General features: G+C 38.9%; 1 protein-coding gene across 1 annotated transcript; it reads right to left on the bottom strand.

Annotated features, from left to right (window-relative positions):
- On the bottom strand, positions 1,366–6,821 carry LOC105177503 (transcription factor 25-like). The gene is given in 6 exon segments (XM_011100690.2): positions 1,366–2,062; positions 2,137–3,076; positions 4,408–4,455; positions 4,458–4,905; positions 6,333–6,542; positions 6,663–6,821. Coding segments are annotated over 5 exon segments (1,896 nt in total). The 5' UTR covers positions 6,525–6,542; positions 6,663–6,821; the 3' UTR covers positions 1,366–1,794.

The raw sequence follows: 12,807 nt of genomic DNA on the forward strand, positions 1-12,807 counted from the left end.
AATAAATATGAAAATATATTAAATTAAATAATAATTTTATTTAATTTGTAATATATGATTTTTATTTATATTCAAACAAAAGGGACAAATTGAAAATTTGCTCACTTAAAATCCTATTTTTGTAGTATGTTTGTGAGGGGATATTTAGTTGTATATATAATGAAGGAGAAGGGTATTTTGGACTATTGTACTATCAAAAAAGCTGAAATAGGATAAAAAAAAAGCCCTACTCTCATTTCCACCGCGTGTACAGCACCTTCCGTCAGTTTTGGACGGAGGGGGTCTTTTTTGCAGGGTTTCAAAATTCACAAGGTCTTTTATGGCTATTTATTTAACATAGGTAAGTTTTGTGCAATTTTAGCATAACACAGGGGGGTATTATGCAATTTTCCCAAAAATAAATATACAAAACCGCACTCCTACTTTACACCCCCAAAAACTATAAATTACAACTTTGTGCCCGATGTTGAGATTTGGCTTCCTGCACCGGTTAATTCACAACACCTATTCCCTTTTTCCCCTGTTTGGCCCCTAGTTTCGGATTCTGCAATTTTAATTACATGTAGGCTTGCTTCGGCATATTGTTGCATAATTAATCATAATATAGTTATTTATGATACAATTAAATAAAAAGAAAGTAATTATAATATATAAACTTGTAATTTCATAATTTATTGTCGAATGTGAATTATAGTTAAATTTCAAAACTAATCAATTCACGAGGATAATGCAAAACATAAAATATTATTTAACAATCATAACAAATAATTGGATAAAAAATAACTACAATAAATAAAAAGTTAAAAATTCTAACTTTTATTAAAATATAGTTTTGATGTAATTTAATTTCAAATATAATTATTGAAAAATAGTGAAAACAACAGAAAACATATATATATATATATATATATATTTAGCATAAATAAGAATAATAATCAATCAATGTAAAAGTCCAACGTCTAATGATGTTTTCTACAATGAACTCCAATACTCTAGACGATGTCATGCTCGAAATTAAGATATGAAGGCATAGGAAAGTACTTGAGATATTTGTCTTATTTGTCAATCAGATAATTGTATTCTTGGTTAATACAATATTATTTTTCGTATTGTGACTTGATACGCATAAAATGGTGGAGTATGTATGTAACACAAATACATAATCCAACCAAAAAAGAATGAGGCACCAAAATGGTGCACTTAATAATAATAATAATAATAATAATACACATAATAATAATAATAATAATAATAATAATAATAATAAGGTATAAATATTGAATAGATATAATAATTCAAATGTATGAAAAAGTACAAGATAACTATAAATTATTAACTCATGTGTGCATACTGTGACAGTTAGAATTATTTCTAGTAATATTTTTAATAAAAATATGTTTGACTAATGTACAAGAAATTTTAACTTGAAAAAGAAAAAGAACATCAGATCAAAGTTTCAGCTTTTCTGGAAAAGCCCAAAAATGACTCAAACATGTGACCATAGACATAAGGATCCATTCAGATTCGAACTGCATGATCTCTCGCAGGCAGTAAATACATGGTACCTGTACTTAATACGATGACCGGGCAAGCAGATATAATTAACCAAAATTGAAAACTTCATCCTGTCAGCTTGAAATCCAATGAGCTCTTCCACATCCAATTATCACGCTCAAAAGATATTACTGCATTTTATGTTCAAGCAAACTTCCATTCAAGATACAGACCTCAGCTTCCCTAAGAAAACTCTTCTTTTAATTTCATCTTCGAAAGAAGTTATCTGAACTCTTAAGTCTATTCTTCATTGACTTGCTCGGGGAGATCATGCTGGACGTGTTCACCATCTCCGGTGCCATAATTGATCCACGGTAACATAGACTCAAGTAGAACAGCAAGGGCATTTCGATTTGTAAGGTCACGAGGCGTATGGTTTTCTGGAATGTTATGGAACTGTTCACGGTTCTCAATCTCACCCATTTGGTCAACCATAAAGTCTTGCAAGTTATCAGGTGGCATTGTCGGCATGGAATCAGAGAAATCTGATACCAACAAATGTCCGTACCTAGCAAAGCAAAGAGGAAAAATAAGTACAAATTGTGGCAGCATAGATAAAAGGAAAACTGCAGCTATGCTCACTCATTTTTCTCTGATGGAAAAGCTTCTTTTCTGACACAAGCCCAGTCCTTCACATGACTTCCTTTCTCTTTCAGCATCTCAATCACCGAAAGTGCCGAATCACTTAAGAACTTATGCAGATCAGGCAGCCTCCAAATTATGTAACTCCTCTCAACATAAATCGCAATCAAGTGATCCAGAGATGGACTCCCTGTTTGCTCAGATTGAAAGAAACTATTCTCCAGTAGAGTGGTCCATATCCGATCTTTTAGAGGTACCTTCACCACCAGTTTTTTCAGTACTGATGGGTGAAGCATCAAAGCCTGCTTCATGAGATGGCATGAAGCAGCTTTTCTGATAGCCATTTCTCTATTGTCTAAAAGTTCACGTTTTTCAAGGTAAAATCGGCTAATCGCAAGGGAATAAGAGAAGTTGGGAAATAGCCACAGGGAATTGTCAGACCTATATTCTTCCGCAAACTGTTCTAACCAAGCATATTCCTCTGCTCTCAAAGCATAGTAGTCAATAGAGAGCATAGCACCCATTGGATCATCTGAATCTAAAGAAAGCAAGAACTTACATATTTCAAGGGCAGATCTATGGCAACCACGCCTGTCCATGTTTCTCATGTGAGTAAAAAGTGATGAGAAGAATGGCTTGTTCGAATCATGGATATACTTTAATTGACAGTTCGGCGATGGAGCAAACAGTGGATGCCATGCACATTCCATCGCGTACAGACACTTGGCAATAGCATCAGCTGACATTTGGTGTTCACCCGTGAATTTGAAATAGTCTGCCAACGTTATCAGGGAGTCTATATGATAAGGATGGTTCAACAGAATGCTTGCAATACCATTAAGATCATGTATCGCCTTGGCTGCTTCAAAAGCTCTCTGAGCTTGGGCATATGATGATGAGTGTATGTATCTAAATAACATTAAAGTTATGCAAAATGATCAACCATGCATAATCTATAAGAACCACAGTTTGTATGGAACTGAATTTCACATTTCATAACATGAACCAGCAGCTAGTTAAATAAGCACCAATACAAGGAATCAAACTGAAATTGCTGTCTATTCCTAATGACATTGCAGTCCACAAGGTGGGCCCACCATTGATGTACGTGACTGTAAAAGAAGTTGCAGGCATATACTATAGTGCATAAGATGGCAAGTGTAAACAGATTGGCAAAAGTTTTGTTCCGTTATGTGCCAAAAGACTTATCTTACGTGAAGTGAGATCTAGGCATAGTGTTTCTAACTGTCTCTACTAAGAGAAGTTTATCTACCAATCTACAAGATAATAAGCATAGAAGCTATTCTAGCTCACCACCAATCATTCTTCACTTTCATGTGTTGGTCTTTCCTCTTTCTTTTAACAAATAAAACTCCATTCTTCAACAAACGAGTTACTTTGGAAATAGATTTTGGTGGTTTAGAAGAAGACCAGATATTGCACTACTTTGCAGTACTCGTACTCTGAATTAACAAGAGTATCATGGACACAGAGTTCTGTGATACCGATAAGCAACATATGTAATTTTGAAACAATATCTCAGCCTGCTTTATTCCATGATGGAGTGATGGGCATTTCATAAACAGTAAATTTTAGTTAATCCATACATATCTACCAAAGGACAATAGAAATAGCAGTCATCCAATCCACTTGGTTGTTTCTATTCAACTTATCCAATTACCGCGATCAGTTCTCAGTCCAGTTTTTTAACCTGCGTTGTTTCTATTGGGCTGTGGGTTAGGTCAATTTGCATGATCCCAAACTATATTTAGACTGTACAGTATGTTAGTAATCTACTCAGTTTTATATAAATGTTATACACTCCAAAAAATCTATGCTGCAAGGATACTAATTAAATCAAATTATATTTTGTTTGACAGTTGGACACTTAAGTTGATCACATACGTAGATCCAATCAGGTAGATGCCTTCAGAAACACTTCCAAGATAATGATGAAAGTAAAAAGCATGTTTGCCAGTAATATCCGACAATGAATTCTCCAAGTGAAGAAAATCAAATATGTGAATATCATAATTTGGTTATTCAATAATCTATCATATGACTACAATCTAGTGGTGATCCAACTAATTCAAAGTTTTACGCGAAGTTGAGTTTTAATGCTATGTTTCAGCATGTAATATTACCATCAAACATCATAGATTTAAATGTTTTCTTAAATTACAATATTGATATGTATTTACAGGTTAAATTATTACAATTTTCAGTATATTCAATGTCTTTTTCCATGAAACAAAACAAACCATCCATGTTTATCCCAACAAGGCCAATGCTGAGAGGCAGAAACAAGGACAGTCTTTTGATATTATGGTTATCTCGCCGACCACCACGTATTAGCCTAGAATTTACAGATAACTGGCTTCTTTCATGTGATTTTACCACTCTGGAACCGAATATCCTTCGCAGCTCATTCTCCGCACTAAGAAATTTGAGATAAACTTGTAATATGGAGGAATTGCAATGCTTCTTCGGCGTTCTGTTATCACTATCTTTGTTTACGAACTGTGATGTAGCAGGATAAGGAGCAATCTTTTGGTGACCGGAAGAGCTAGCTCCCAAAGTTAAGCCCTCTAACATCAGTTGAGAAGATATTACTTCATTTTCAGTTCTGGGAGATAAATCTTCCATGATTTTCTTCTTCTTTTTCTTTTTCTTTGCTTTAACATTTGGCATCGGAACTGAGTTAACAGCAATGGCAGACTGCTTGCTAGTACCTCGATCTGAAGCCTCACCAGAAATTTTAATTTTTTCCTGCAGGCAACAACCCATATCAATATAAATTTGATACAGGCAGAAAAAATTGCTCAAGATAAACCCTAAGCATTTGAAACAAGATAAAAAAGCATTCTCTTGTATTGCATTATGGGAGCAGCTTGGAAATGCTTATATCAAACCTTCAACTAATTTTTTATGCTCACTGTAGGATGACAGGATCATCTTCATATACTTCAAAAGAGAGACCACATCAAGTATGATAAACAAATGGGAACTTTAGAGCAAAAATTGCTCTCCCGATCAGGTGTAATGTATATCGAAGAAGTGCTGGCTGTGCAGCCCAAACTGAAAAAGGTACCAATAAGGTCCACACTCCACATGACTAGGTAGGGGAGTTACGCACCATAGGCTTATCTCTACATGTTTCTTTCTGAACTCCCTGATCTGTCTTTCGGCTCTTTATTAAATTTTTTTTTTTTTTGGGAATGATTTCAAGGAGAAACAAACTAGAAGACTTGAAAGCTCAAGGAAATAAAGCTGCATAAGAAAAAATAGCCATTGAGGACTGAACACAAGCTGAAACTACAGGTTTCTAGAGAGCTTCTGTATCATCATCCCCAAGAGAGACATAATGAAAATTAATATTGATGGGACAAAATGCATCCAAGCAAATGTATCAAAGATCACTTCCAGAGTATTTGGAGAAACAATTGGAGTTCTACTTGATATTTATCATAGGGAAATGTGTACCTAGACATTGTATGAAGAGTAAAAAGAAGTCAATTTTCCATTTTTGGAGACTGAAACATCACCTACCATATCCAAGGGCCCAAGTAGGGTGATTCCTAGTGCATGTTCGCTCAGGCACAATATACAATTAAAATTTCACACTTCTATTTGCATCCTTCAAACTTCAAAGCAGTAACCAACATGGCAAATTGAGCATTACAAGGCGATCGTAGACCAAGTTCAACTTTATAATTGTCCAGACATGAGGGTGCTAGGAGTAGTTTCCAAGAAAATGATTAGTATGGTTGAAAGGGATCATCCTCTCATTAATTAATGTGTTAAACTGGTCTAACTTGCAGTATCATCCACATTTCCTAAGATACTACAATACCTGCTCTAAAGCTTGATCTGTGCCAAGCATGTGTAGGTTGTCCTTCTTGATGAGATTTGGATATTTTGCTGAATTCTAGAGATATGTCTCAGCCCATGGAATCTATAACATTTTGCAGAACTCTAGATATATTGAAAAGGAGTTTATTTAACTTTTGATTAATTTCTTTGCCGAACTGATTCATCACTTCTGGTATTCATAATCAAGGTAATTCCATACCTACTTGTGAGTACCATAGAGACTTTATGGATTGAAGTAGTAAACAACATGATGATTAAGAAAAAAGATCCTTGACTATTTGGTTATAGGGACTATTATGTATTAAAGCAAAGGGAAACAAAACCTGGTCAGAGTGGTGGTGCGAGGAGTGGTCACCGCTGCTATTGTTGTCTTCATCCTCAAGAAGATCAAATGGATTTCGGTTAGGGGAGGAAGAGTTGAGGGATTCTGCATCATCGTCACTATTGAGCTGCTGATGTTGTTGCAGAGCTGCTTCTTTTTCTTTCAGAACCTTTTTCATCAACCGAGCCGACATTCTGCTACGCTCACAGATCTGTTCGAATAGAAATGAATTTCTATGAACTTTACAACAGCAAATCAAATTAGGACATAAGCTAATTATTCGCCGAGAAGATTATTAGCTGAAAAATCCTAAAATCCTCACAAAACTAACCACTCAAATCTACTATCGTCAGCCCCAACACAAGTATCATCCGACGATGACCCAACTGCTGCTTCACGAATTGCCGGAAGGTAAACCGGTAGAGAATGCGCAAATGTTGAAGAAAGTGGCGAGGGAGATAGGCTCCAGAATTTTAGCCTATGTTTATATTTGGGCTGTCTGAGGACATGGCCGAACAAAACTTATATGTTGGGCCGAATTTTGGAAATAAAATTTTTGAATGTCTTTGGTGGTGTAAAAGTGGCCCAAGACATTTTTTATTTGTTTATTCCCCCTGAAACAAAACCACATGTTAGTGAGGTGAAGGGATTTTCAGGGGCTCCATCGCCATAAATCTTACTAGTTATTAATTCATGCGATATATAATTTTTGAATTAACACTATTTAATATTGATTATTAAATGCTATTTATGATGTATATAAAAGATTTAGTAAAATCATAATGATCAAAAGATGTTCATTAAAATCTTAAAATCACTTGACAATTAGATTGAAAATAAAAATTAACACTGTGATATTTAATTCAATAACTAAATTACATAGTTATTTAGGGTTTAGGGTTTAGGGTTTAGGGTTTAGGGTTTAGGGTTTTTTTTTTTTTTTTTTTAAATTAAAAACCCGAAGGGGGGGGAAGCCCATTTTCATAAATCGACAAAAGATGATATTGTTTTGTACATATGACAAAATCTACACAATTGCCCATAAAAGCCATACAAAAAAAGGCCCAATGATGTTCTTGGCAGCCCACAAAAAATTCCATTTTGGTGGGCCTGATAAGTTCGGCCCAATGATTTTAGCCCATGTGGTGAAGTCCAAAAATGCAGTGGTTGCAGTCCATTGATGAAGTCCAGCAGAAGGTCCAATGTCGGCCCAGAATTGGTGGTCCAAGTCTTGGGGCTTGATGAAGGTCAGTCCAAAGTATGATGGCCCAGTGTGTTAAGAAGTCTGAGCCCAGCTGCATCGCCCCATTATGATGCGGGCCTCCAACACAGCAATAAAAGGAGCCCAATTCTGTTTCTTCATTGAAGTCCATATCGTTGTGGGCCAATGTAAGGCCCAGAAATTGTTGGTCTCAAAAAATTGATGGCTTTCAACCCATTTCAAAAATACAAAAAAACCCCAATCTAAGATTATCATAGAAAATAAGGCCCAAAAAAACCAAAACAAGAAATCCAAGATAAATGCAAGATCAAGCGGCAGTGTGAAAATGGCAAGGAAAATCAACAAAGATCCTCATTCATCACAAATCACACGTATCATGAATCACTCTTTTGATCTTTTTGTTTTTTTTTTTTTTTTCCTTTCCCTTTTTCATTTATCCCTCTTTTCTTTTCTTTTCCTGATTTCTTATTCCGTCTCTTTTTGCTCTCTTTTCTTTTCCTTTTTCTGCTGCTGCTAAATCCTTCACTTTTATCTCTCTGTTCTTTTCTTTTACTCTCGTTCTTTTATCTGCTTCTTGCCATTTTCCTACTCGTTGAATACATAAACCATCCAAAGCAAGGATAAGGCACCAATCATAGTCAAAAATGCCTAGATCAAAATCCAAAAATTCCAAACCAAGAAAGTTCCCAAACAACAAACAAACAATCCAAGTTTCACCAAATAAACCACAGGAATAGAGAGATCACGGGCTGAGATTGAAATTTTGAAAAAAGGTTGAAAGACTTCAATTAATCGAAACCAACACAATGTCGTAGTAATCAATGACCTCAAAATTATGGGCTGTTAAGACATTAAAAGTGTAGGATGGGAAGAAGAAGTATTGGTCGTAGTTGTCAAACTGTACCAAAAAATGATTAGTGGAAAGTCTGTGCAAGTGAGGCAATTCTCTGTGTTGTGATAGAAGAGAGTGAGACATATCGTGTGGGAGCAAAGGAAAAGATAAGGAGGAGGTGTCTGTGTAATTGCTACGAGCATCGACGTTATGTAAGAAGAGAGTAGTGAAAGTGTAGCGAACGTGTTTGTTATGTTGGAAGAGAGTGGGGAAGTGTAAGCTGAACAAAGTGGCGAGTGCAGAGAGCAAGGAAGACCATTTAAAGCATTCCCCGGTTTGTAGGATGACAGGTTACGAGAGCGCAATCCTATCAGTTATTTCAAAATGTAGGGAGGCCAAGGGAGCACTTTAACATACGAAAAGGAGTGTACATTAAAGGCAATCAAGGACCGAGGATGGTTGAGGAAATTTCTTATCGTATTCCATACCTGACCAAGATTCACGAATACCTTCGCTGCAGCAGGACGAGTTCTGTAGCTGGAGCTTTAGGAGAATCAACAGCAGCAAAATGCTGGAGTGAACAGCAGTGGCTTTAGCGAAAAAACAGCTGCGGTAGTGGACTTGTGTTTGTGATCAGCTTGAGGGCCTGCAAATTGCAGCGAGCTGGAGCATTAAATAACTTAGGAAATCTAATCAATGAAAGTGAGTTCGAGAAGGACTCCCTGATTGAATAACCACAAGGGATGATCATCAAAATTGGTTTCCATTGCAGTTGTAGCAAGCGTTGAGCAGAGTTCTTTCCTTTTCTGTCCACTTCATATCATGAATTCCTTGAGTTGGGGATGAGGAACAGCCCAGCAAAAGCAGCAGTTTGGGAGGTAAAAGCAGCATCTTGGCCACTCATATGGCTGTGGGTTTCCAATGACTGGTAGCCTATTAATCTAACAAGAAAATTGGTTCTTCATCATACGGCTGTGGGTTCCTTATCATTGCAAACCAGGATCTGAACTGAGATGAATCCTCATCACTGTAGAGCCGTTTGGAGGTGGTTGCTGCTGCAGCGCCTCAAGGTGTTCCAACAAAAGCAGCTCCTGCAGCAGCAACTTTGAGCCAAAAATTGTCCCTCTGTTTGATGTTTTTTGATAGAGAAAGCTCCATTGCAGCAGCAGCAGGAACATGTTTGCAGCAGCAGAAGTAGCAGCTGCAGGAAAGCACTTGCCGCAGCGGCAGCAAATAAGCAAAGGCTTGTGGCAGCAGCAGCACAGAAACAGCAATCTGCAGCAACGAGAAAACAGCAGCAGAGCAGCGAACAACAGCAGCAAATGGACAGCATGATATCCATGAACATTAGAGCCATATGAGGGTGCTTGCAATCACTGATAGCCAATGAATCCAAGATGTTATGCAGCCTGCAGCGGGAGCAGAAACAGCATCAGTACAGAAAAATAGCAGCTGCAGAAAAACAGCAGCAAGAAAGCTCTGTTTTTGCTGCAGCAGTGCAGAAACAGCAACATCCAGTAGATTCGCTGCATCAGTGCAGAACTTGCAGCAGCAGGAGGTGGCTAAGAACAACAGCAGCAGCAACAGAGTTGCAGCAGCAGCAGCAAAGAAAAAGGAGTTCTTGCTGCTGCCACAACAACAGCTGCAGCAGAACCTGCAGCAGAGCAGCAAACAGCAGCAGCAAACGACAGACCACAGCAGCAGCCACTTGCAGCAACAGCAACCAACAGAAGCAGGGACTCCTTCATGCATCGTCTGCTGCTGCAAAAGGAACTGTGACAGATAACTGTAATTCTGAATTCACAATAAACAGTGGGACTCCCTGAAAATTCTGTCCTGTTGTTCATGCTACACCAAAGAGACGGCATCAGCAACAGTAATAACAGCAGCAGCTGCAGTCATTGATACGGCAGCTCTTTCTCATTTTGCTCGAATATATGGGATTCCCAAGCCGTCGCATTTAATGATACCAGTAATGTGTCCATGAAGTTCATCCCCCCGGTAAACTTTGGCTGAATTGGTTGTACAAGCAAGGTTGGCCAAGTGGTCTGCCGCCATATTTCCTTCTCGATAGATATGAGTAATTCGAAACTCCACTCGCTTCAGGAACAGGTTGATATGAGATAGCATGTGCTGTAGTGTCCAGTGACCTTTAGAGGGTTCCTTAATCAGACGAATGATATTGACGGCATCCACCTCAATCCAAATGCGATTAAAATTTTCAGTTTGACAGATTTGGAGAGCTTTGAAAAGACCGTAAACCTCTGCATACATATTAGTAGCTTCTCCAATGAATTCATAGAAGGCGAAGATTGCCGCTCCTCTCTCGTCCCGAGCAATTCCTCCCGCACCAGCTGGCCCCTGGTTACCTTTGCTTGCTCCATCAGTATTAATCTTGATCCATCCTCTATCCGGTTTATTCCACTTGACTCTCATCAATGTTGACCTCCTTTTAACGTACGTGGGGAATCCCATGGTGGATGCAATATTGGCGTCTCCTTTCCAGTTAAGCAAGGTGGTCAGCTTTGTTCGGCTGATCGTGTTAATGAATTGATGAACCTTCCAGATGATACGATCAGAATTGAATTTCAGTCCCCGATGCTTAGCATCATTTCTTTCAAGCCAACAGAACCACAAGATGAGCATCGGAAGGATAGTTCTGATGTGGTTCTTACCAATTGAAGAGAACCTCCAGAAACTGAGGAACAAGGTGATGCTGTTTGTCGACGGGAGCGTGGTATTGAATTTCCTAGCAAAGAAATCCCACACTTTCGAGATTTCAGGGCCCTCAAGGAACACGTGACTAAGACTTTCAATATTATTGCAGCAAGTGCATTTGGAGGCAAGCTGGATGCCTTTGGACTGAATCCTCTGATCCACCGGGATTTTATCCCCCAGGATTCTCCAGAGAAATATGGACATGGTTGGGGTGATGAAGGGGCACCAGATATCCTTAAACAGTTGTTGGGTTGTTCGTGCCTGCCTAATGGAGTTCCAAGTTGATTTGATGGTGAAAGTGCCGTCTCCACTAAGTTTCCAATGGGGGATGTCAACTCGATCATCATCAAAAGGCACTTGGCTGATTTCGTGGGCCAATTGGTGTGGGAGGAGCTCCAGAAGTTTATCCATGTCCCAAGCTTTGTCTTTCCAAAAGTGATTGACCGAGGATGAGGAGTGGTTCTGTTCGCCTAGAAGGAGCCAAAGTGCTTTCTCCCCCATCCAATTGTCAAACCAGAATGAGATTTCCCCTTTTCCAATGCTCCAGTAGACGTGAGGTTCTGCTTTTTCCCGAGAATGGCAGAGACGTTTCCAATTGGCAGAGGCAATGTAGGAAGGTTTAGCCACAGTCGGGTGGGTCCCTTTGCAATACTTGTCGAGAAGAAAATGTGACCACAGTGACTGTTGGATCCTGAATCTCCACCATAGTTTATGTTGGAAGGCGTCAACCACGTCATCAAGTTTCCGGACACCAAAGCCACCCTCCTCCGTAGGGTAACAGACTGAGTCCCAAGAGGACCAAATCATTCTCTTCTGATTACCAAAACTGCCCCAAAAGAATTTATTGAAGATTCTTTCGATGCGCTCAGTGATGTATTTTGGAGGCTTGAGAGTTTGCAGCAGGTATGTCGGCATGGCGTTCAACAAGCTTTTAATAAGCTGGAGTCTCCCCCCATGGGACAATAGTGCTTTTTCCCATCCCGAAATTCTGTTTTTGATTTTTTGGACGAGATCATCAAAGAGTACACCTTTCTTATTCCCTTTAAAGAGGGGGGCGCCTAAGTAGGTGATTGGAAGGTGTTTGAGGCGAAACCCCGTGACTTGTTGGATACATTGGATTCGGAGATTAGAAGTCTTCTTATCCACTGTGAATGAGCTCTTTTCTCTGTTGATACGCTGTCCCAAGATTGCCTCGTACCGCTGTAGGAATTCCATGAGTATTGTGAGCTCTTTACGGTTCCCTTTGGAGAAGATGATTACATCGTCAGCAAAGGCAAGGTGGGAGATGGGGAGGCTGCATCTGGTGAAGTACTGCAGTCTTGGGTGTTGTTCAAAGAGGTTATTCAGTCCTCGTGAGAGACATTCTGCTGCAACCACAAAGAGTTTTGGAGAGAGGGGGTCCCCTTGATGAAGTCCTCTTGTTGATTTAAAGAAACCTGCCCCTTCACCATTAAGGAGGATGTTGAACCAACAGTTTTCTATTAACACTCGGACTTTAGCAATCCACTGCATAGGGAAGCCAATTCGGTGAAGCATTCTATAGAGAAAATTCCAATTGAGCCTATCATATGCTTTCGCCATGTCAAGTTTGAAAATGGTGTTGTTCTTGCTCCCATTCGCCCCGAGGCAGTGCACCAATTCTTGTGCGAGTAGGATATTATCAGCAATCATACGCCCTTGCACGAATCCACTTTGGGAGGGTGA

This window comes from Sesamum indicum, linkage group LG15 (genome assembly GCF_000512975.1).
Source record: "Sesamum indicum cultivar Zhongzhi No. 13 linkage group LG15, S_indicum_v1.0, whole genome shotgun sequence".
In the NCBI taxonomy this organism is placed as follows: Eukaryota; Viridiplantae; Streptophyta; class Magnoliopsida; order Lamiales; family Pedaliaceae; genus Sesamum; species Sesamum indicum.